This window comes from Trichosurus vulpecula, chromosome 1 (assembly GCF_011100635.1).
Source record: "Trichosurus vulpecula isolate mTriVul1 chromosome 1, mTriVul1.pri, whole genome shotgun sequence".
NCBI lineage: Eukaryota > Metazoa > Chordata > Mammalia > Diprotodontia > Phalangeridae > Trichosurus > Trichosurus vulpecula.
Genome location: NC_050573.1, coordinates 50,511,669 through 50,537,428, shown reverse-complemented (window position 1 = coordinate 50,537,428; position 25,760 = coordinate 50,511,669). Strand labels below are relative to the sequence as shown.

Here is a 25,760-nt window from a genome sequence, read left to right as displayed (position 1 = left end):
ATCCTGGAGGCAACACGCAGACAGTCGAGTTGATTGAATTTGGGGAGAGGGGAAGGGGAATTTGGCGGACTGGCACATGGTCAGACGCCCTTTAAGAAGATTCTTATCACAGCTGTTTTGCTGGATTGAACTAAATTGTTGACTCCTGACTTTTACTCAAACCCTCCCTCTGACCCTAACCTAACCCTTCTACCCTTAACCAAGGACCTGACCCTGACTCGTGCCCTAACAATGGAATGGCTTGCCCCCACAGGCTCTTTGGCAGATGCTAGAGGACTCCTGTCGGGGAAGATGTAGAAGGAAAGCTAGGCAAGGTCACTACACCTCTGCCAACACCCTAATACTGACTGGTGTCTCTAATAGCCTTAGCCCTAACAGCAACAGACACAGGAGAAGAACCGGGAAGAAGGGTAAGACTGGGAGGAGGAGAGAACTCATGTGCATTTGTTTATGCTCAGCCCAAATTCTTTTAGGACTCACCCTCCTATGCCTGAGCATGATGGAGGGAAGAGGGGCAGGGAGATCACTAGAGAGTCCTGAGCTTTCTCCTCTGTCCTAATCCTGGGGATTTCTAGGAAAGTATGAGTGCAGGAAGAAGAGGAACAGAGGGAAGAAGAAAACCTTATTGTGACTTTCCGAGCAAAGGCCCCGCCCTCCTCCCTTTAGTCATTCTTCCCCACTACAAAACCAGGCTGTAGCCTCCAAAGCTCTGATGGAGCCAGAGGCCAAGTGGAACGGCAGCTCAGAGCAAGTGGAATTCAGCAGGATGTCCCCAAGAAGCCAGGGTGAGGGCATATGTGTGGAGGGGGGATGGGGTAGGGGATAGGAGGGACTGGGAGTTCTAGAGATGACTAGAAGCTAGCTGTGTTGTACCTTCTGCCTTCCTCTCTCACCCAGCGAACCTCAGGCTCTTGGCATTCAGTGGGCTTTCCAGGGCCTGATGGCTACCAGAGCCCCATGGGATGGCACCCTTCCATGGCTCATGTTCCACAACCAGGCTATCTGAGACTAGGTTAGACCTTCCCCAGGTACCCCATCTTCTGATTCTTGGGAGGATCAAAAGATCACAGATTTAGAGTTGGAAGAGTCCTTAGAGGTATTCACTTTACAGATGAGGAAGCCAAGGCACAGGGAAGTTAAGTGACTTGCCCAAGGTCACAGAGCTGGTATCTGAGGCAGAATTCAAAGCCAGATCTTTCTGACTCCAAATTCATCTCTCTGTTATAATGCTAGTGATTGAGAAGGGTAGGGGGGAAGAGAGGAGAGACTCCCATCCCTTCTCTGGACCTCTGTTTACTCATACATAAAATGGGAGGTTTTTGCTAGAATGATCTCTAAGGCTCTAGTCCCTAGGATCCTATGACAAGAACAAAAGCACTCCAGACTTGGGGGGTTAAGAGAGGAGAAGAGAATTTAGGGTGTGGAAATGGAGAGGCAGGGAGGTATGCTCTTAGGGAATAGGGTTTGGGATATGGGAAGAGAGGGAAATGAGGTCACAGGGCTGAAAGGATGCTCAGAGGTCACCTAGTCCAACTAATTCATTTTATAGATGAGTAAACTGAGACCTATAGAGGCTGTCTTAATAGTAAACATGTATATAGTTCATTGAGATTTGCAAAGCACTTTATAAATATTATCTCATTTGAGCCTCACAACAAACTTGTGAGATATGTGCTGTTATGATTCCCATTTTACAGATTAAAAATTTGAGGCAGACAGAGGTAAAGGGACTAGCCCAGGACCACACCTAGGAAAGATGCAAGGGCAGGATTTTGAACTCAGGACTTCCTGACTCCTAGTCTGTCATTCTATCCACTAAGTCACCTAGCTAGTGCAAGGTCACACAGGTAGCAGCAGACACCAGAGACAGGCACATGCGATAACAGAGAGACAGTATTAAAGGAATTTAAAGACCAGAATATGGAAAGATGCAGAATATGAGAATGGAGCTGAGCACGCATATGAGAATGGTGCATGCTTGTAATCCTTGCTAAGGAGGCTGAGGATGGTGAATAACTTGAGCTCAAGAGTTCTGAGATCCAATGGACCAAGCTATCAGGAGTCTAGACCAGGGGTGGGGAACCTGTGGCCTCGAGGCCACATGTGGCCCTCTAGGTCCTCAAGTGAGACCCTCTGACTGAATCCAAACTTCACAGAACAAATCCCCTTCATAAAAGGATTTATTCTGTAGAATGTGGACTCAGTAAAAAGGCCACACCCAAGGACCTAGAAGGCCACAGGCTCTCTACCCCTGGCTCTAGACTAAGTCCTATACCAATGGTAAGCCCCTAGTAGCAAAGGGCCACCAGGGTGCCTAAGGAGCATAGAACAGGCTCAAATCAGAAAAAGAGCAGGTCAAAGGTCCCATGTCGATCAGTAATGGGGTTAGATTAATGAGTGGCCACTGCACTTCCAGTCTGGGTGAGGTTGGGAGAGCCAGTTCGCCTACCCCCTGCCAAAAAAACTACAAACATCTATACCTATAAATCTATAGATATAGATATGTATGTGTGTGTATATGTATATATACACACACATACATGCGTATACATGTGTGTATATATACACATGTACACACAAACACATATTCCTATCTATATGAATAGGGAAATAGATATAGATGATATAGATATAAACAGATGATAATGGGGAGATCCAGGTATGGGAGACACAGGCAAGGACAGATCCAAGAGTTGGAGAACAGAGCGCTAGACATTCCTAAATGGAGCAGACTGCCCCTGCCCTGGAGGTCTCCAAGCAGAGGTGTTAGAGGACCACTTGTCTAGTATACAATAGCAGAAATCCTTATCTGAGTGTGGGCTGGGCTGGACGGCCTCTATGGTCCCTTCCAACTCTAACATTCTGTGGTTCCATGATTCTAATTGGGCAACTAAAGGTGGTAGTGGGTTGAAGCAGGGAACCAGTCAATGAAGGTAGGATCAGAATCACAGGCAATAGGGAAGAAGCAAGGAGGGGAGAATCATCTGGGATTTAGGGAACTAGGGCTGAACCAGCCTCAGGGAAGTTGGAAGGACCAGAGACTGGGGCTCCAGTAATGGGGACAGAAAAGGCCAGGAGAGTATGTGGCTGCTCCAGCTCTTCACCTCAGAACCCCCAAGTTCCTTCCTGCCCTGAACCAATAACTAAGGGAACTGTCAAACAACGAGCATCTCTCCAACTCAAGGGCATGGGCCCACATGGCCAAGCTGACAGGGTCATACAATAAGAGTATTGTATTCGATGTCAGAGCTCGTTGTTCTTCAGTCGTCCAGTCATATCCGACTCTGTAACCCCCTGAACCATAGCATGCCAGGACCTTCTGTCCTCTACTGTCTTCCAAAGTCTGTCCGAGCTCATGTTCTTTGTTTCCATGACACTATCTAGCCATCTCATTCTCTGCCATCCCCTTTTCCTTTTGCCTTCAATCTTTCCCACCATCAGCATCTTTTCCAACGGAGTCAGAGTATTTGGGTTCAAATCTTACCCTAACAGACATTTAATGCTTCCATTACCATGAACAACTTTCTTCATCTGTAAATTATATTTGTATTTTTGTTTCTATATCCTCAAGGTCTACCATAGTTCTGGGCACACGATAGGAGCTTAACAAATGCTAGCTGAATTGAATTCTATACTGAAGGAATCCTTCTAATGGGCCCTCCCTGGCTAGCCTGCCTCACTCAGGGTCTCTTCACCTGCCTAAGGAACCCTGAGTCTTGGACTCAAGAGGAAAGAGACAGAGGTCAGGCTGTCCATGAGCCAAGATGAAGGCCCAGTGCCAGACTAAGTCATGGGACAGAGAGCCAGAGCCTTACTTCCGCAAATCTCCTGTGTCTGGATCATGTTTCCCCAAACCCATCCTTCATCTCTTCCTCTTATCTTCTTCCCCTGGCTCCCAGGATTCACTAAGCTGCCTGGCCAGAAGACCTGTGGGAAGAGTGTACTTCTCTTTATCTTTGTGTTGCTGATCTCCGTGGCCCTATGGGGAGCACTCCTATTCTTGTTCCTAACTCGGTGTAAGAATCTCACCACCCCTACACCCCCCACCCCTCCATTCAGGGCCCTCTGGCCCCTACTTCTTACTCCAGGACTCATTCTTTAAATGATTAACCTGAAAACCCAATGAAAAGGCCTCAAAGGCTATGGGGGTGGGGGTGAGGGTGATGGTGGGGGTGGGGGTAAGGGTGGGGAAGAAAGTTGGGCCCAGGGAAGGGGGATGTAAAAAAGGTGAGCACTCACATTGCCCTGATTCCTCTAGTCAAAGAGATAGCCCAGGACTTGGAGAAGCTTCAGGAATCCTGTGTGTATCACAATGGTATGTATACCACCCAATGAGACCCTAAGATGTTGTATTCCCCTCCTCAGTCCTGGACCCAAGGATCCCAGCTGCCTCTTAGCTTCACCCCATGATTCTCTTTTATTTCCCAATACCACCCCTCCCCACCTCCCAGAATCACAGAGCACACAACCAATACATTTTGCAGATGAGGAACTTTCAGCCCCTGGAGAGGAACATGACTCGTCCAAGCCCACATGACTAATTAGTGGCAAAGCTTAGACTAGAACTCAAGTCTCTGGACTCTTCAACTCTGTGTGTTTTCATGTTCCTCTTGCCTAGGCTTGTAGAACCCAGAACGACTCTGCGCCCTTGTAAGGCATGACCTATTAACCCTGAAATAATCGCTGATCCATAAAAATCACACCCCTACCCCCAGATCACAGAATGACTTCTTGGATAGATGGTCTCCTAGAATGTCATCCCACCCCATATCTCCTGGAATGACTCTTCTGGCCCAAGCCCTGACTTTCTCCTCTTTCTTCTTTCAGACTCTGGGATTGTGACTATCATCAGGCGGCTACAGGTGGATCAGTGGGACCTCAAAAACAATGGTGAATCTCAGGCTGGGTGTATCTGGGGTCACACTGGAGGAATGGGTCTCAGCCAGAGCCCTGAGGGTTTATGGAAGAACAGGGGAGACAGATCCATGTCAACATGAAGGCCAGGATGCAATATTAAGACCAGGCTGAGGAGATGACACGTGGGAGCTGGGGGAGGGTTAGTGTAGAGAAGCTGTGCTACCTTGAGGAAGTCCCTACCCCTCTCTGAGCCCATATGACAAAGACAGGTCATTCTGCCCTACCAGTCCCTGGGGACATCCCATAGGATAATGGGCTGACACATGGGATATGACTTCACCAATCTCTCTCCCATTCCACCAAGACCTGTGAGGAGAGGCCTGATCCCCTCCCCTTCTCTCCCCAAAAAAGACCTGGAGATTTAGTGGACTATGGATCAACTGTGTGATGTGACAGCCAAAACAATGAACATGTTCTTAAGCTGCATTGAGAGAGCTCTAGTGTCCAGGATTGGTGGTGGTGGTAAAGGTGATGTCCCATTGTGCTATACTGGTCAGACCTCATCAGTATCACGTTCCATTACAGGGACCACCATTTGGGGAAGACACTGACTGTCTTTCTGGAAATTGTCTCAGAGAGCAGCAAGGATAGCAGAGAGCCTCAGTTCATGCCTGTGAGGCTTAGTTGAAGCAAGCAGGGATATCTAATGTAGTGAAGAGAAGAGGGAAATTGAGAGCTGTCTTCAAGCATTTGCAGAGTTGTCAAAGAGAGAGAAGAGACATATTCTGCTTGACCCCAGAAGGCAGAACCAGTAGTGGAAGCTAGAAATTACAAAGAGGCAAATTTAGACTCGCTATAAGGAAAAGTTTCCTAACAAACATGCTTGTCCCAAACCTGAAATGGGCTACCCTTAGAAGCCCTCTAGAGATCTTCCACCAGAGATGAAATGACCACTTATTGGAGATAGAGGTGGCAGAGTGAGTTCTGTTCAAGAGACAGACTATGAGCTCCCTTCCAAATCCCTGGCCCTGGATGGGAACTAGGACTGCAGACAGACCCTCTGTTCTGGAGGTAGCATCCATCCCCAAGACCAACCTTGTTCTCACTTTCCCTTGAAGTCCCTCAGCTCTCCAAGGCCCTGAACAAACTCCAGGAAGACCAAACAACCCTGAAATCTAAAGGTGAGAAAGTTCCACAATGGGAGGGCAGCCTTTTGCTGAGGACAAAGTATGAAGGATCTTTGCCTTCCTTGGTAGCAAAGGTGAACACCTGAGCTTTCTCCAAGACTCCTTGATCACGAATTTATGCCTTTGGGCCCCAGAGTCTGGCACCAGCCTCTGAGCTGGTTCAGTCTCTCAATGGAGTGGGGCAAAGGTGTAGAATAGCAGAGGCCCAGAGGCATCAGCCCTGGAGAAGGGAGGAAGCATGAATCAATCCAGAGAAATGTGTTTAGGAGTTCACCTGTGGTGGCCCCTAGGCTGCACAGAGGATCACAGGGCAAGGAAATGGGGACAGGGAAACTCAAAGACCTTCTGCGCAGAAGGGAAAGTTTGCCCCCACAAACCAACCCTGTTCTTCAAAAGTCAGTTTTCCAAGACCCTGAGGGAACTACCAGCTGAACAGATAGCCTTAAGATCTCAGGGCTTAGAGATACGGGGGATGTCAAATAGGGGAATGGATAATATAGTGGCTGGGGGAACACAAAAGATGAGGAGCAACAGACATGAGAAATGAGGATCCTAAGGAACGTAAGATACATGGGAGGGAGCCCTTGGAGAGGAGGAATATGAGAGGAGGTTGTCAAGGATATGAGGGATGGAGGTCCTAAGGGGATGGTGGTTTCATGGATTATCCCTTTGCCTAAAATGGACAGTTTTCCCCTCTTCCCCTCCCCCACCCCAGCTTCTCAGATTTATCAACAACTGGACAGACTTGAAGAAGAGAGAACAGCCTTCAAGTCCCAGGGTAAGAAGCTGGGGATAAAGGAGGAGGGTTGCAGGAATAGAGGCCTGTGGGAACACAGAACCAAGTCCTGAAGGAAGGGGACAGAAAAGAGTGAAGGAAGAGTGGAGAGATGACCTTGATCCCAGAAAGATGTCAATACTAAATGCTGCTCTCCCATCCCCAATGTCCCCAATATCTGCAGTGCTGAATGAGAAGAACGCGGCTATTCAGGCTCGGGGAAAACTGCAGGAAGAGATCGAGAAGCTTTGGACTGAATTCCAAAGGGCAAATGGTGAGGGCTGGATCTTCCCCTCCAAGCTTTCCCCATTCAGTTCCCTTTTACTCCTCCATGTAGCCCTTTCCTCAAAGCTGAATAATCAGACCCAACAGACTCCCTGGAACCTGGTGAGTGGGGCCAAAGCTTCATCTCCACCCTTCAGCCTTTCTGGATTCAGCAATAGTTTCTGTGTTACCACTTCTATCTTCCTTTTTCATTTTCTACCACACCTTCCCCTGCTCTCCTCTTCTCTCATAGATCCCAGTCTCAGACCCCAAGGGTAGAACCTTCCAATGTTTCTAATCCAAACTCCTTCTCAAGACAGGGATCACTTCTACAGTTTACCCAACAAGGGGTTGTCCAGCCACTGTCCAAACTAAGTCATCCACACTTAATACTTTAGTGATGATGGTAGTAGTTGCTGGTGATGATGGTGAGAATAGTAACGGTGGTGATGGCTCCTCTGCCTAGGACGGACAGTTCTCCCCTCTTCCCCCTCCCCAAACTCCACTGCTTCTCAGCTCTCCCAAGGACTGGACAGGCTTGAAGAAGACCACACAGCCATGCCAACCCAGGGTGAGAAACTGAGAACAAAGATTGATGATGTTGGTGGTACTCATAGTCATGATGATGTTGGCGATGATGATGCTGATGGTGGTGATGTTAATAGAGACAATGGATCATGATATGGTGGAGGAGTGCTGGTGATGCTGGTGATGGTGATATTGATGATGGTAAAGAGATTGAAAGGATGATGTGGTGCTATTATTGGAAACAATGGTGAAGATGATGAAGTCAGTGGTTGTGATGTTGGTGATAATGGAATTGGCAGTGGTGGTGATGATGGTGACACCTCTGGTGATGTTGACAATGACAGTGGTGGTGATAATGGCAGTTATAATGATAATGGCATCAGTGATGCTAACAGCGATATTAAACAATGATGGGGTAGTAGTGGTAGTGACTGTTGGTGATGGTGGAAGGGGAGAAGGGAACAAGGGCATACTATGTGCCAGGCACTGTCCTAAGCCCTTTACAAATATTATCTCACTTGATCCTCATAACAATTCTGGGAGGTAGGTCCTATTATCCCCATTTTACAGTCGAGGCAAACAGAGTGATTTACCCAGGGTCACACAGCTAGTAAGTATCTGAGGCTGGATTTGAACTCAAATCTTCCTGACTTCAGAGCCAGCTCTCTATCCACCGCACCACCTAGCCACCTGGTGGAAGTGGTGGTAGTGAAGGTAATAAAGACAATGATGATGGTGGCAGTGATTAGGTTGATGATGACAGTGATGGTGGTGGTGACATTAATAGTGACTATTGTGATGGTGGAGGTGATAATGGTAATGATGGCGATGGTGAGAATGGCAATGACAGTGGAGATGAGGATGTTAATGGCGATCAACAGCAGTGATGGGAGTGATGTGATGAGAGTCACGATGGCCTCCAAGATCCTTTCCAATTATAAGATTCTGTGCTTCTTTCCTTATCTTAGGCTCCATTTGCTCACAAGAAAAATCCTGAAGGTGGCCATGAGTGGTGGCTGGAAGTTTTCTATGCCCTGACCCCTTTGCTTGCCTCTTTCTCTTGCTATAGGCTCTATCTGCACAAATTGCCCAGAAAACTGGCAACTGTTCCAGAAAAAATGCTACTTTTTTGGGAACGAGCCTAAGACATGGTCCCAGGCAAAGTTTGCCTGCATCAACCTCACGGGCCGGCTGGTCAGCATCAAAAGCAAAGAGGAGCAGGTAGGACATCTCAGGGCCTAAAACTGAAGGTGGGCTGAGCTGAGCTGAAAAAGGGAAGCTGAGTGACCACAGCAGGCTCCAGGATAGGCTTCTTCTCGAATGTAAAGGGTTTTAGTAGGGATTAAGGGCCTAGCCCTGAGAAGCTCCAGGGATGCTTCCCTCCCTTTTCAGGGGACTAGACTGATGGGGTTAGAATGAAATGGCTCTGCTTAGGGGAAAAGATTGAGGGGGTCTGTAAAAAGGATGTCTGATACCCCAGGAAGTGATGGGTCCCAAGGGAGGCAAGCCTGGGGACTCAGACATCCTGGCCCTTACTCTTGGGGGCTCTAACCAATTGCTTGACCTTTCTTCAGGCCTTCCTAACCCAGAAGGCCAACAAGAAGAGTTCCTGGATTGGCCTCCGAGACCTGGACATAGAAGGAGAGTTTTTATGGGTGGATGGGAGTCCCCTGAGCTACAGGTGAGTTGGGAGAAGATCCAAGGAAGTGGGATGGAGTGGAAGCTAAAAGCCAGGGCCCATAGGGCAATTACAGAATCTCAATTTCCCTCTCCCCCTCCCCCTCTGGAAATTATCTGCATTTCAGCAACTGGAGCCCAGGGGAGCCCAACAACCAGGGTCAGGGGGAGGACTGCGTGTTGATGCGTGCCAACAATGGCCGTTGGAATGATGCCTACTGCCGGGGGCAACAGGATGGCTGGATCTGTGAGAAGCTAGCAACGTGCTGACCACTGACCATGACCCAAGGCCTACAACCTAAGGCTAGCACCCAGCTTTGGCCCTGACATAGCAGGGTCAAAAGGTTTCTCATTTCTCCTCAAGAAGGAACAGGAAGGAATTCCCCTCCTAATCCCAGACTTGAAACCTTATGTCCCTGATCCTGTATCCTGTCCCAGCTTCTGGCCCTCCCATTCTCTTGGCTCTTTGTCCTATTCCAGGCCTTCCTACTCCTGCACTAGGACTCAAACCCCCAACCCCAGACTCTAGTCCCTTCCCTGAGCTGGGAAAGAATGACAACCCCCCTCCTAGCACCCACTTTCCCTGAGGTTGAAGGAAAGGCCAGACCTCCAGTCCCAACCTTCCCTAAACTCTCGGCCTTCCATCCCAAGATGTCCAGATATTCACACTCTTACCTGCTTCCTCACCCACCAAAGACTCTTGGATAGAGTTTCCAAGGCATGCCAGGGAAGGCTGACTTTGTCCTGATGCTTCCCTTCCTCCCACTCTGCCCCAGTGGGTCAAAGAATGAGGTCAACTTCACACTCTTCTTCTCTCAAGGAAGAATTGTGTTCACAGGCCAGGTCAACAGCAGCCCACCACTGACCTGAGAAGCTAGAGATTTTTTCTCAGTTCTTCTGCAACCAGAAGCTTCCTGGGTTTCCCTCACGACCTCTGATTCTGATCTGACCAGGCTCAGACCTAGGTTCAAAAGCAGCCACCCCATTTATAGATGGGAGCACTAAGGCTTCTAGCCCAGCCTATGGCACACTAAGGGTCTAGGACTGCAAACCCACCTGAACCACAGCCAAATCTAGCTCTTTGATAAGCCACATCCCAAGGTCCCCACCTGACCTCACCCCCACCCCACCAGACCTCATTCCCCAAGTCTCACTTTTGCTCTCCATCCCTCAGTTCCTCTCCTAGACACACAAGAGGCTGCAGGTTTTCTGGGGTTATCATCAAATCCTGGTCCCTGGTGTCTTCAGGAGGCTTGAAAGAGCAAATATATATAGAGAGAATAGTCAATTATCTGCCTCCCATAGGATTTGGAGATGGATAAGCCCTTACAGATCAATCAGTTGAATCTCCTCATCTTACATTTGGGGAAAACGTGGCCCAGAGAGAAGTGATTCACTCAGGATCTACAGGTAGAAATAAGTGGCAGGGCTGAGGTTGGAGCCCAGTTCTTCTGACTCCAGACCCAAGGCTTTCTCCCCAAAGCCTGTGCAGATCCCTTTTGCACTAGTTTGGCCCAGGTCCTGTCAGTCTGTGACCTCCCTGCCCCAAAAATGCATATGATTCAGAAGCTCACAAGCCCTTTGGCCTGCTAGCCAGGGCAGCCTGCCAGGGTCCACCAGAGCCTTGCTGTACAAGTCTCTCTCCTCTGACCCTCAGTTTCCTCTTGTATAAAAATGAGGTTGGCCAGAAGGCTCTCAAAGGCCCCTTCTGGTTCCAAATCTTGTAATGCAGCGCTCTGTATGGGACCTTCCCATCATGACAGTGCAGGTAGAGTCTGGCCTAACTCACTAACAAACTGCTGCCCTTGTCCCTCCCTCATCACTTAAAGAATTAGTGACAGCTTCTCTGGGAACTCTTCCAGGACTGATCACAGAAGAGCTGCTTGGCCCTCCCCTGGCCCCCCTGGCCAAACCTTGAACTCTCGTGACTACTTTCCCAGGCTTGTTTTTGCCCAGATGAAGTGCTGACCCTTTCTCCTCCCAGCCCCAGAATGTAGCACATTCCCAGTACAAACTAGTCTCATTTCTGCATCTATTGACAACAAAAGCCTCCTGTTGTTTTATCCTGAAATCTCCTCAGCTCAATGATTCAACAAACGTTCATCAAGGACATCCTGTGTGCAGTGTACAGTACCCTCTCTAATGAGAAACTCAGGGCTGGGATTTCATTAACAGGCCTTGGCTCCCTTACTCCTCAGGCCCCCAGCTGCCCAGACACATCCAGAGAACAGGAGCTGTCAGAAAGGACCACAATCTGACTGAACTACTGACTGGAGATCCTTCCAAGCTGTCTATGTTCATGCTGATGCAGGGGACCTTCCCCACAGGCCCATAAGGACCTAATCCTCAGCTTGGAAGTACTATCCTCTCCTGTTCCCCATTCAGTCTTCAAGATGACTCACTGGCATAAGGCCAAGAGGAGGTGCAAGAGCCCTTGGACTCTATAAGCAATGGGTGGCATCCCCCTTGGCTGTGGGAAAACTAGCCATGAGTAACTGCTTGGGGCAAAACAAAAGACTTGGGTCATTCAAACATGCCAATGGAAATAAAGCCATTAACTAGTGGCAGTCACAGAAACTAACACTAGAAGGGGCTTAGAGATCAGCGAATCCAAATTCCTCATTTTGTAAAGAGGGAAAATAAGGCCTACAAAGGGCCCCAGGCCACAAAGTAGGTGAGTGACAGTCAAGACTCAACACACCAGGTCTAACCGCCATGCTGCCAACTGACTTGATGTACAAGCATGCTTTCCCTCTCTGGGGTTGTTTTCCATGTGGAGTTGGACTAGATGGTCTCAGAGGAAAAGGTCCTAAATATACCAAAGTATTTAATTATAAGGGTAATTTTTATGGCAGCAAATTCTAGAAAAAGTAGGTGCCCATCAACTAAGGTATGGCTGAACAAACCACAGTATGTGAATGCAACTGAATATTTTTGTGCTGTAAGAGAAAAAATGAAGAATTTGGAGAAATCTGAGAAGACTTGCATGAGATGATGTAGTTAGAAGGGAAGAGAACCAAGAGAATAAAAGTGAGTAAGTAGGTAAAGGAAAAAGGACCAAAGGCATCAGAACTCTGTATCCCAGGGATCTGTCCTCACCTCGATCGCCCTCTTCTCCTTTCTCACTACCCACTATCTAAATTTTTGTCTCATCAGTTCCAATAAGTTCTACTATTATCTACATGCACATGGCTCCCATATCTACCTATTAAGTTCTCATCTACCTCCTGAGCTCCAATCCTAACCCCACAGGGGTATCCCCCAACCTTAATGACCCATCACAATCTCAAACTCAGCAAGTCCTGAACTGAATTGATCTTTCCCCTTAAGCCCACCCACCTCTTCTTCTAATTCCCCTCCTTCTGTCCAGAGCACCATCAAACTTCCAGGCATACAGGCTCACAAATGGAAGTCATTCTCGATCCTTCATGCACCCTCACCCCTCACATTTAATCAATTACCAAGTCTTGCTAATCCTACTTAAGTACCATCCTTCACATCTGATCCCTTCTCCCCACTCAAAGCTACCCCCCTAACTCAGGCCCTCATCCCCTCTCTCCTCAACCACTTCCAACAGCCTCCAAACAAGTCTCTCGTTGCCCCAGCCCATCTTCCAAACGACAGCAAACAGAATAAACGCTAAGGCCCAGATCTGACCATGTCACTGCCTGCTCAAAAAGCATCGACTGCTCCCTACTGCTTCTAGGATCAAATACAGACCCTTCACAATCTACCTCCAACCTCCCTTTTCAGACTGAGTTCTCATTACACCCTCTCACGCATTATACTCCTGTAAAACTGGCCTTCTGGCACCCCACCTCCTTTTCCTTACCTTTCTACAGGTGGCCTAGAACATTTTCTCCATACCTCCACCTCTTAAAATCGATAGATCCCTTTAAGGCTCTGCTCCAGTGGCACCTCCTATAAGAGGTTTTTCCAGGTTCACCCAGTTGTTTGGGTTCCCCCCACCCTGGGGAAAAAAAATTGTCTTGCACTTTTGTATACACTTTGTATTTAATTACCGGTATACCTGTTGTTTCCTCCATTCTATCACCCCCACCCCCCCCCACCAGGCTGATTGTAAGCTCCCTAAGGGCAAAGGTTATTCCTCGTTTGTTTTTGTGCCAAGCTTATCACAGTACCTGGCACAAAGAAGATTTTTAATAAACGTTTAATAAATGCTTATTGAGCTGAACTGAATTGAATCACCTCGACAAACCAGGAAAGCTAGACTTCAACGCATTAATAATGAGACATCTCTCCCTCCTCTGGTAGAGAGGTGGTGGACTATAGGTATAGAATGAAACATAATTTGTCAGACACAGCCAAAGTGTTGATTTGTTTTGATTAATTAAATTTCTTTGTTACAAGGACAACTTCTATTGCAGGATGGTGGGGAGAGGCGTTCCTTGGGAAACTATAGTTTCAGAGTTTCTTTAAGTGTAGATGGTATTTCAAGTCCACTTCTACTTCTGAGAGCTTTTTAAGTGACAAATGGAGTCTTTAATCCAGGCCTGCCCTCTTCACTAAACACACAATTAGTTTGGGAAATGAAGCATAAACATAACGCTAATGAGTCACAGGATGTAAAGTTGGATAGGGCCTCAGAGATCATCTAGTCCAATCCCTTCATTTTCCTGAATAAAGGGAGGTCCAGAGAGGGAAGGGGATTGGTCCAAAATCACAGACAGAAAAGAACAGAGTGAGGATTCAAACCTAGCTCCTCCAACTCATGAGCTCCCAGACTGCTTCCTGGACGTGACTACAATACAGACAGCAGAAGGCCCTATGTCTTCTGTCTACTTACTCAGCCAACAAACTTTGAGAAGACCAAGCTTCAGCCTAAATGGCTCTCCCCAAATGGTGCTAAGCTTGGCATCACAAAGAGGGCATCCCAAAAAGGTTTTGTGAAATGAAGATGGCAGGGGCAGGCCCAGACTGCGGGGCCAAGCTCACATCCCTAACCATCTACTCCCCAAGGCAAACCAACTATAACACCCAGAGCTGGGGAGATGATAAGCACAAGAGGTGGTTGAACCCCTCTTCCCACCCACATAGCCCATGACCACTTGGAATCTGGGCTGTAACTGCATCCCTGCAAGCTCAGGCAACGAAGTATCCGAGAACGCAGAGGAGGGCAGGAAGAGAAGAGAAGACAGGAGCCATGGGAGGCATGGCAAGCTCTGCTCCAGGTGAGGTGACCAAAGAAAGAAAAGGACAACATCTCCGGGAACACTTAGTTTTAATGTACATCACACTGTTCTAGCAGCAATTCACTGTCCTCAGAGCCCCAAAATAAATTATGAGGACTGTACTATCACCCAAGACTCAGGTGGGTGAGGGGAAAAGGGGCAGGAACTGAGAAAGGACAGAGGAATCCTGGGGTGAGAAAGAGATTAAACATCTGACCGTACACCTTCCCTAGAACTGGGATGGAAACCCAAACCTTCTACTTCTGACTGTAGAATAGCTACTAAAAGGCCAGGTTTGGGGCTGATCAAGGAACTACCCCTACTCAAGCAGAAGTAAGAACCATTGGGACAGCTCAGTTTCCGGTCCCTAGCCAGTGTGTCATGGGACAGAACCATGTGGGACCCCCCCCCAACCACCACAGGAAGCAGATATAAAGCCATGAGATCCTCCAAACTGATAACCCCTAGAATATTCCCTAGAGGGTCTGGACAAGAGGATTGCAGAGTTTCTTCAAGGGAAACGGCTAGTGTCACTGATTCTTCCTCAACTGATAATATACAGAAGCCCCTACACTGAGTCCCCAAGAAAACAGGCAGAGAAGAGTCAAGGGTTAAGAAAACCCAGGTGACAGGAACCAGACCCTCCCCTCTTGCCACCCCCACTCATCCCCATACCATGCAGGAGATGACACAAAAAATTAAAAAATAAAAACAGGCCAAACCCAGACTGTGGAGGTTAGCCTGATCAAGCCTAGAGGAACCTGAGCCCCTTGTCCCTGAGTATGCCAGGGAATATACTTCCCAACACCAGAACCTATAGACGGACAAGGCCTGGTGACTGAACACAGAGAGTCAAGAGTCAGAAGAAGTGATGAGGGTTCACATCGTAGTAGACTGGGGGCAGGTGGGCAGAGAGAAGGTTGCTCATCTGACAACGGGAACAATCCAGGAGTACAAAGGGCCATGGCTCAAAATACAAAGAAGGGCCTGGCCCTCTCATTCCCTAGTCTGTCCTCAGTTCAGCGGCCATCCAGGGCGCGGTCCCGGGCAATGACAGCCTCGTCGAACTTGATCATGAGCGTGGTACCCTTGTGCCAGTGGGCAGTGACTTTGGCAGGGAAGCCACTGTGGGTGAGTACAGCTTCAACCACACCTGCTGTGAAGCTGGCACAGTTGAGCGTGCTGTTCTCCTTGGGCACGGAGATGTAGGTGTTGATGAGCGGCTCACGCTCGATGATGTAGTAGGTTTTGTCATCATCATTGGCTTGTTCCAGCTTGTCTGCCTCCTTGCCAAAGAGCGCCCGCCACACTGCCCCCTTGACAAAGAGCAGTGCACCCAGGACCCGGGTCTCCCGTCGGCCGCCCTTCTCCCGAGTGGCCAGGCCATCCAGCACTCGGGCGCCTACCTGCTGACCCAGTTCTGCCAGCCGTGCCTGCAGCTCTGCCACGGAGTACACACGATTCTGGCAATACTGAACCAGCTCCGAGAACAGCAGGGAGAAGGCACTCAGGCTCACCTCCGTCTTGGGCCTCACTAGTGACCGCTCCAAGATGGCCGACTTGCCCCTTGTGAATCGTGCATCCATGACCTCTAGGCTGTGGGAATAACCTTGGGGGGAAGAAGCAATAGCGTAAGAGCCCTGAGCAGGGAGTCAGATGTCTGCATTCTAGCTCCAATTCTACCATTAACCCCCTATGTGACCTAGAACAAGTCCCTTTCACAGAATCATAGACTAGGTCATCTAAGCCTTGGACTTAGTAGTAAGGCACTCAGGGGGGAGATGACTGACCCAGGATCACACAGCTAGTACTGGAGGCCAGATCTGAACAAGGCTGGTCTCTTTGGATTTAATCCAAGCCCTTCACCAGCCTTGGACTTAGTACTAAGGCACACAGATGGGGAGATGACTGACCCAGGATCTCAGAGCTAGTACTGAATGCCAGATCGGAACAAGGCTGGTCTCCTTGGATTTGATCCCAACTCTCCACCCACCACCTCATGCTATCTCTTCATATGCTCAAAGCCAAGCATTCCACCAATCCCAAGTCTTCTCTTTTCCAGGTCAAACAGGGCCAGCTCCTTCCTCTAGTTCCCTCACTGCCATGGTCACTTTCTCTGGACATGCTCCCACTTGTTACAACAATCTGTAATTGTATCAGTGGGAGGCACTTAGAGTGCTAGGAATAAGATCAAATAGGGTCACCTTAGGGGGAAGCCTCCAGAACTAGCTTTGGCCAACCTGCCCATGTCTTTCCTAAAAAGTGGCCCCAAAATATTGGGGATACAGTACTATAGCTATGGACTGACTAGAGCAGGATTATATCCTTTTTTGTCTTTGTTTCTCCAGCCTCGGGCATATAGTAGATGTTTAATAAATGTTTATTGCATGGATTTGAACTGAACTGAATTCTGGACCACAGGCCTCTCAACGAACTCAGTCCAGTCAGACTGTTGCCTCAAGCTGAGCTTTCAGTTCACTTAAATTCCCATACAAACCACTACCTAACCACATACATCTTTCTGGGCCTGTTTCATTCTCTGTCCTGTAGGTGACACGGTGCAAAGAGTACAGGGTGTCGGGGCAGCTAGGCGGCGCGAGTAGAGCACCGGCCGTTTAGTCAGGAGGACCTGAGTTCAAATCCGACCTCAGACACTTGACACACTTACTAGCTGTGTGACCTTGGGCAAGTCACTTAACCCCAACTGCCCTGCCTTCCCCCCCCCCCCCCAAAAAGTACAAGGTGGTGTGGAGTTAAGAAGACTCAATATCCAACGCTGCCTCAGATGCTTCCTCGCATGTGACCCTGGGCATCTGAACCAAGAGTTAACAAATTAACTCCGTTTCAATTTCATCAGTAATGGGACAATACGGATCATCCCATATATTGGATCCATCCAAAGTTAGAGGACCAAGGACCAACCTAACTAAACATGAGGAGGCTCAAAGACAATGGGAACGACTCTTCTTCCAGCTCCAGATAATCTCTACAAAAGACCTGATCTCCATGACAAAGGTTTTGATAATAAGCTCAAATAACATTGGCCCAGTTCAGGATCAATCACAAGTCCTTGAAGGCCTAATAAATAACCACCATAATAACAGGAGCATTTAAGGTTTGCCCCGGAGTTTACAGAACAGTATCTCATCTGACCCTCGCAACATCCCTGGGGGGAGGGGCTATTCTTATCTTCACTTTACAGAGGAGAAAGCTGAGGCACCAAGTGTTTAAGTGACTTGCTTAGACTCTCACGGCCGGCAAACGTCAGGACGAAGGATCTGAACTCTCTGGGGTTCCAGAGAAGAGGGTGGAGGAGAGGGGAGAGGCTTTCTGTGACTGAAAGTCACTGCATCCCTTGATTTTCAGGGTCTCGGTAGAGCGCCCCCCCCTCAAGTCCAGGGTTCCCCCGTCCTGGCCTAGATCCATTCCTCGCCTCGGCCCTTGGAATGTCCCTTACAACTCACCCCCACCCCTACGGAGGTCCCAGATTCAAATCTTAACCCCGCCACTTCCTTCCTGTGTGACCTTGGATAAGTCCCTTAATCTTCCTGGGCCTCAGTTTCTTCATCTGTAAAATAAGGGGAGGTGGGCTCAATGAGCTCTGGGAGGTCCCTTCCTGCTCTAAATCGAATGGTGACCTCTGTAGCACTGTCCACGTGCCCCTAGACACGGGACATGACCCCACCCGCACCTCCAGCCCCTCCCCCCACGCCCGGGGCTCCGAAATCCCAAATGGTGCTTGGAGATCGCCCGCGTGAGGCGGGGGCCCAGAGACGGGCAGCGGCCGTCCCGAGCAGCACAGCACAGGCCGGCCGGGAGCCCCGAGGCCTCGGCCTCCCGAGACTCCGGCTCCCGGGCCGGGGAAACCCCGCCTGGCTTCGCACAGGGACGAGTCCAGGGGGCACAGGAGGGCCGGGGGCTGAGGAGACTCACCGAACCCTTCCAAGCCGCAGCCGAAGGCAGAGCCTCTTTACGGCGGCCGTAAAAGACCACGGCGGGCGCAGGCGCAGACGGAGCCGTCAGCTCGTGCCAAGACCCGCCCAGACCCGAGAGAGGGGGCGGGTGTCGGCAGGAATTACCCGGACCGGAGGGCGCAGGCGCATGAGAGGAGGGGACGGGTACTAGAGGGAGCTGCCCTGACGGGAGAGCGCAGGCGTGAAGGGGCGGGGCAAGCGCCGGGGACGTTTTCTTTCTAAGATCCTGTTTTGTACCGGAGAGCGACCTCCGGGGTCGTTTAGGAAACTGAAGCATTCAAACATAAAAAGACCATAGGAACACGATGTAAAGCTGTCTAGACACATGCTTCCTTCTGGGCCTCAGTTTCCTTCTCTGCGAAGTCTCGATAATAAAATTTCCGTTACCTGTTTCCCGGGATTGTTGCGAAGAAAGCGCTTTATAAAAATACGTGCCATTTTTGAAATCCGAACTCTGGTTATTATGATCATATTTAAAGAGCTCAGAGGCCATCTAGTCCAACCTACACACACACTTAACAAATAAGGAAACTAAGACCCAGGGAAGTTTAATGATATGAAAGGTAAAACAAGTAGCAGAGACACAATTTGAACCCAGTACTCTTGATTCCCGAGGCAGACGCTTTCTCTCACACCACACCTCCCGCAGTGTACCTTCAGTGACCAGTAGTACAACTTGCCACATTGTCAGGATAACAGGGCTTTGCAAATCTTGAAAATACTCGCACGCGCACACACACACACTCACGCATAATTTATGTGTATATGTATGCATACGTATGTATGTCAGCTACGATTATTAATAACAACGATAATAACCTGTGTGTGTATCCCTTTGTTAGTAGTATATAAACTCCTTGAGGGTAGAGACTATCATTTTTAACTTCATGATCCCAGCACCCAGCACAACACCCGGTAAATAGTAGGAGCTTAATAAATGTTTGTCCAACTGACAAGATGACTTTTTTGGACAGATTTGTAATTTCATTGGTGGGGTGAACTCCCCTTGAGAAAACTCCCTTTACTGATGCAAATCAGCACCTGTTGTGCAGCTGGTTAGTATTTATTAAGTCTCTACTATGTACCAGGAAGAATGTGTCGGAGGCAGAGCCTTCCCTGTCTTGAGCCCAGCTGTTTACATCCCATGCCAATTATCACCATCATCTTATTCTTTTCATCTTTTTGTTATTGGGATCAGAGAGAAACAGACAAGCTACCAATGTACTGTCATTCTTTCCGATTTAATATTCTATAAACTATTGCATAGAGGGATAAAATAATTACTTTTTGTAGCTTAACAAAAGTATTAGAATATAAATTCATCATCTGTATGCTTACCAAAAGCATCCTCAGCTTAACTCCACTTGCAGACAGGATGACAAGAGATCTAAGAGACTATCTGGTTCAGCCCTCCCCTTCAGTTTACAAATGAGGAAACTGAGACCCAGAGAAATTATCTTGTTCCCACAGGATTCTGATCTCCTCTTTAAGGTCTCCGTATTGTGAAAGGTTTTCATCCCAAGTAGTCTGGAGATGATGAATATTCGGTGTGGTGAGATCTATTAAGAATGTTGCTCATAAGTTTTTATGAATCACTCCATTTACTGTTCGGGATGAGTTGCCTTTGGGAAATTGTAAAAACTCTTCTTAATGATCCCAAGCTTCTCATGGAAACAAAGAACCATCTCTTTGGTTCCAGCGTTTTACCAGTGTTACAGTATGGCAGTGAGACACAGAATATGACAGTCTTGGAAGTATTAAAAATTGTCACGCGGAGGACAGCGGAGAAATGGACAGTGTATATGAGCAGGCTGCAACGTATGACCAATGGAGGACTTCAAAGAAGAATGAGAATAAAAGGCATGTCATCATTTATGGTACAAATTTATGGTACAAAAAAAGATGGACTGGTAATATGCCAAAGGGAAAGGTGATAAGTGGAGAGCTAGACAGAGTGTTCCACATCACCCTTGGGTACCAAGGGGAGCAAGTTGGATGGACCCCCAGTGGAAAACTCGTGAGAGAAGATGGGCAAGAAGTGCACAGGATGGTCAGGCCTTGGATGGGTTCCAAACTGCATCATCAGAAGGAACTTTCATATTGGTGAGATCACAAGTCCATTTCACTAAGTGAGTATTCTTATCCTTATCAACATTATAGCTAGGTGATGTAGTAGGTAAAGCACTGGACCTGGAGTCAAGAAGACCTCACTAGGTGTGTGACTTTGGGTAAGTCACTTAAATCATCTGCCTCAGTTTCCCCATCTACAAGATAGAGGTATCAATACAACCTACCTCACATGGTTGTTGTGAGACTCAAATGAGATCAAAAATCTTTGAAGTGCCACAATAGAGTAAATATATTAAATATTAAATATAACAAATGATATTAATAATAATAATAAGTAGCATAGTCCCAAGGCAGCCTTTTTTGCGAGCCCTGAAGCAATCAGAATCAAAAGCAGAAAGAGAGTAAAGCACCAGCCCTGGAATCAGGAGCACCTGAGTTCAAATCTGGCCTCAGACACTTGACACACTTACTAGCTGTGTGACCTTGGGCAAGTCATTTAACCCCAAATGCCTTGCCCTCCCCCCTCCAAAAATAAAAAGTGGAATAAAAAAATTATTTAAAAAAAAAGCAGAAAGAAGTCTTAGAGATCTATCTACCTGACTGCTTAAGTAGGGGTAAACCAGCCCAGATCAGAAATGCATCAGATTAGAGAGTCCATGTCAAGCAGCATCGATTGTCTCCTGCTCTTCTAACCCAGTCTCAAGAAGAAAAAAAATGTCCTCTAATTTTTTAGAAGCAAGTTTGTTGTATATGTTTCTCCTATATAAAAAATCCCCAGAAGTAAGTTTTCCAAATTTTCATTATTTCAAAAACAATTGAAATAAGTTTTATCTCCTCTTGAGACATTATCATTTACTATTATTATTATCTAAATATTTATAGAGATAAGCAAATCATGGGATATATAATTTATTAATATTGTCTGAAAAGTAATGTCTAAGTTTTAGAATTATAAAAACTATGCAACCAGAATTTATCATCTTGGCAAAAGTTAATAAGATCCTTAAGCTGTCTCCAATCATAATGTCAGTTTAAAAGGACAAGACCTATGACAAATTTAAACTCCCTTTCCTTTTTCTACTTTTTTTAAAAAGAAAGTTATGTAACAGAAGCCCATCACATTGATCAGAGCAAGGTACTGATAATGAATTTAGTAGATTTCCATGTTCATGGCTAGGTCATGGCTACATGGCTATATATATTGGCTAAAAATTTTTTTCGATTTTCTTCGATCTCTGATTTCATTGGATAAGGACTCCCTTCATTGACGAAAATCCTACCCTTACAAGAATACTTTATTCATCCCCTTAATATTAGTGCCATCACTCCATTGATTATCTCCCATTTTTCCTGTCTACATCTTGTTTATAAATAGTTGTTATCTCCTCCAATAGATTCTGGACTCCTTGAAAGCAAAGACTATCTTTTTGACTTTTGTGGGGTCCCCCTACTTAGTGCATAGGACCTGAATTCAAATCTGGCCTCAAACACTCACTAGTTGTGTGACCCTCCACAAGTCACTTAACCCTGTTTGCCTCAGCTAGAGCTTGAGAAGGAAATGGCAACCCATTCTTGTATCTTTGACAAGAAAACTCCAAAGGGTTTTCTGACAAAGAGTCGGACAGATTCAACAACAATAAGTGCTTTTTGACTTGTTGATGACACAGATTACAACCACAGCAGACAAACTTCATCAGTTTCTATGCCCCTCAAATTTATCACTTGATGGCTAGTGATAAACCACTTTAAACCTGTCTTCACTAGTTTTTGAATAAGAGGCATAAAGTTATCCATACTTTCAAGTCTTTCTAACCTGATAAAAAGCCTGCCTTCAAGAACTGAAGGTCACCTATATGCCAAAACTGCAAACTCAGACTTAAGTGAATGATTAAGATATATACAAACATCTATGTGCTTATCTGTATACATGCATGTAACATAAAACTTTAAACATAGAAAAAGAAATACATTCCTGTCCATGATTTCATGCTTCCTTGAACTTACTATGACCTTGAATGAGCTCTTTTGGAACAGATTTGGATGAGTTTAGTGGGATCTGAGGATTTGCAAACTGTCTCATCACTATGGCCCCTGAATTAAGCTATCTCAAAGCAGGAAATGAACAAAAGCAATATTTTTGGCATCTCTGTCGTACAGGAATGCTGGTATTGCCTGCAGCAATTATGTCAAAAAAGATTAGAATAAGAGTCACATGCACTCTGGAGAGATTTCCATATCAACAATCATGGATCCTTTAATTTGGTATAGTATTAACATTTGTTCAGTATTTGCCTTAAAGTTTAACCATGTATAATGTTATTGGACATCACCATCTAAATTTAAATAATAGTCATTTTCTCCTTTATTATGACAGTTTTAGGACTTCTAGGTCATGTGACCAATAAGATAGAAAACTAGACTTTTTTTAATACTCATGACCTCTCAAACTTCTTCAAAACAGAAATTACATGCCAAAGATAAAGCAACTTCAGCTGTCTGCATGATACCAGAAACCTCCCCAAATTAAAAACCCCATGAGCTAACACCTAACTTGAGGTCACTCAGCTCCCCAACTTCCTGCCATCCTACTGTCAGCAAGGCTGCACTACCCAGGCTAACCCACAGGCTTGCAACAGCATACTACCTCACACCTCAGCCTTTCCTCCCTATTTCCAGTGCCATGAGATCCAAACTCTAAATTGCAGATATTTGCTGAGGCCTTGGCAGCATTCTATGCTGCAAAAGATCTCCTCAGGAGAGCAGAAAAACAGAGGGAAAGGAGTAGGACACATATCTGGGCTTGAAATAGAAGTTACCCTCACAGCCCAATCACTCCACCATCACCACCACCAGAGCTTTGAATTTCCAAATTCCAAAGGACAAAAATCACCCTAACTTGCAATAGCACCAGCGCCAAGCTAGAGAATAGAGAAACAGTGGGAGTGGAACAAGATACCATGGGATGGGTTAGGGAGGGCAGGTACTGGAGGGGTCTTTATGGCATTCCACTAAGAATGAAGAAAAGAGCCCAGCATCCAACTGAGGCCAGTTCTGTCCCAACAAAAGTTACTTGAGACAGAGACTTAGGCTGGTAAACCATGAATTACCCAGTCTGGGAGGAGGCTAAGACATTTTGAAATCCATCCTCCAAGGAAACCACCATCGGAGGGGAGGGAGTCAGAAAAAGAATGATAGGAGAAAATAAGAGGGGGAATTTAAATTACCAAAGATTTCAGGAGGAAAAAACCTCAAAGACCTTGCGCATAAGCAGATTATTCAACAGGGGAAACAGCAGAAGGAAATATCTTCTCCAGATCTAGTCAGTGAGCTCAGGCATCTATAAATAAATACTGCAAAATAAAGGAAAATGACAACACTTGACGAAATAGAGGATCCTGTGGAATTTAAGGGAACATGGTACTATAACATACTGTTCCTTAGTGTTTTAAAAGACAAATGAGAAGTATGAGAGCAGAATTTATAGCCCACACAGTAGAAATAGTTAGTAAAACAGAAAACCTTGAATCAGCTATGTCAAGCCTCACCTAAAAAACAAAAGAGAGGACAGTTGATTGGGAATACAAATACATAGAAATAAACAGCAATCTAAAAGGAAAGAAGAAAAAAGCAATAACATTAAAATAATATAGTTCTCTGTTCAAGCAAAACATTGATCTTGAAGACAAGTGAGAAGAGATAAACTAAGAATTATATCTCTTCCAGAAGAACATAGTCAGAAAACCTGAAACTCATAAAGCAAAAAATAATACAAGAAAACTGTCCAGAACTCTGAACACAGAAAATTAAATACTAATTTAAAGAATGCACAGATCACCTCCAGAAAAAAAACCCAAGGCAGCAAACTCCCAAGATATACAGTAGTTAAATTTAACAATTCAATTCAAAAACAACAAATTCTTCAAGGTGACCTACCCTGCAAATCTGAGCTTAATCTTAACTGAAAAAAAGATGGATGTTCAGTAATAAAAAGGCATTTGAAACATTCTTAGAAAGAAAACCAGAACTGAAGAAATTATTTGCCTCTTGACCACCCCAGGCAACAGGAAGAAAGGCAGGAAGAATGAATTAAAAAGCAGTCATGGACAGCAACAGGAACAGGATGACAGCGAAGAGACCAAGAAGAGACTTTGTTCTAAATTTATACAAGGAGACAGAGATGAAGGCAGAAATAAGGTGGAGGTAATGATGGAGAGGCAGGCCTGGGGCGTTATGGACAGAACCTTGCAACACTTTGCCTACAGGTGAATCAATGTTTTTGTGAGACTACTTTACAAAATGGGAAGCTTCATAGAAATGGGGAGGGAAGGAGTATGATAGAGGGGAACATGTAATATGCCCTGGTCATATTAAGGGCTAGCAATTAGAGGAAGGTAACCCTGTGGTCTCCCAGGAAGAGAAGAACTAAAGGGGAATGAGTGAGGAAAAGGGGGAAAGGATTGAAATGGGGAGTAAAAAGAGGGAGATCTTGTTTTGATATTGGGTGGGGGTTGCACTGATGAATCTCCTACGGATGAAGAAAAATGTTATGTAAAGTGAGACAGGGACTTTGTCCTAGATGTTGTCTGCAGGTATTTGGTGCTTGAAAATATCACTCATTCTGCCTTAGGAGGGGGTGGAGTTGGAACTCCTGGAGGTACATGGGGGCACAGGGAAGGAACCAAGGAAAGAGATGTAGAGGAAAATAGGAAAGGAAGGTGATCAGGGAGAAGGTATAGGTAGCGGTAGGCTGCATAATCAGGAATGCGGGGGTAGGGGTCCTGCCAGGGGCAATGTCGTTTCTATTACCCGCAGGAATTGGCATTTTTCTGGGAATGAGGCACAATGTAAAAGGGGAATCCAGGGGACAAACTCTATAAGGCAGTGACAGAAACTGAATCGTGGGGAGAGCCCAGAATAGATACCTCAGAAGTATTGACTCCATGAGGAATGTATAGAATCGAGAAGGACTAGAGAATCAAGTAGGAATTTAGAGAATCAAAAAGGACTATATAGGGATCACAAACCAAAGAATGAGGTGTAGACTAGACAGAAAGAGATTGATAAAGAAGTGAGAGAGAGAAATTCTCTCTGAAAACAAGTACCAAAAAAAAAAAAAGACATTTTAAAAACTAATGAAAACTATTTAAAGGGGAGGAGAGGAGAAATGAACCTACTTAACTAAGGAATAAAAAGAAAGAGGGGAAGAATTAAATAACCAGATGAAGCAAGAGAGAAA

The 25,760-nt window shown here is 46.4% G+C and overlaps 2 protein-coding genes across 2 annotated transcripts; one reads left to right on the top strand and one right to left on the bottom strand.

The window, feature by feature from the left end:
* The first annotated feature begins 691 nt into the window (after positions 1 to 691).
* On the top strand, positions 692 to 11,400 carry FCER2 (Fc fragment of IgE receptor II). Its single transcript, XM_036754085.1, has 11 exons — positions 692 to 785; positions 3,900 to 4,016; positions 4,259 to 4,315; positions 4,828 to 4,890; positions 5,976 to 6,038; positions 6,760 to 6,822; positions 7,004 to 7,093; positions 7,550 to 7,654; positions 8,681 to 8,832; positions 9,186 to 9,292; positions 9,417 to 11,400. The coding sequence occupies exons 1-11, from the start codon at positions 713 to 715 to the stop codon at positions 9,556 to 9,558; spliced, it is 1,032 nt and encodes a 343-aa protein (XP_036609980.1). The 5' UTR covers positions 692 to 712; the 3' UTR covers positions 9,559 to 11,400.
* A 3,113-nt stretch (positions 11,401 to 14,513) lies between these two features.
* TRAPPC5 (trafficking protein particle complex 5) lies at positions 14,514 to 18,486 on the bottom strand. Its single transcript, XM_036754077.1, has 2 exons — positions 18,414 to 18,486; positions 14,514 to 16,089 (listed from the first exon to the last, which is right to left on the bottom strand). Exon 2 carries the CDS (start codon positions 16,064 to 16,066, stop codon positions 15,500 to 15,502), a length of 567 nt encoding a protein of 188 aa, XP_036609972.1. The 5' UTR covers positions 16,067 to 16,089; positions 18,414 to 18,486; the 3' UTR covers positions 14,514 to 15,499.
* Positions 18,487 to 25,760: the final 7,274 nt, after the last annotated feature.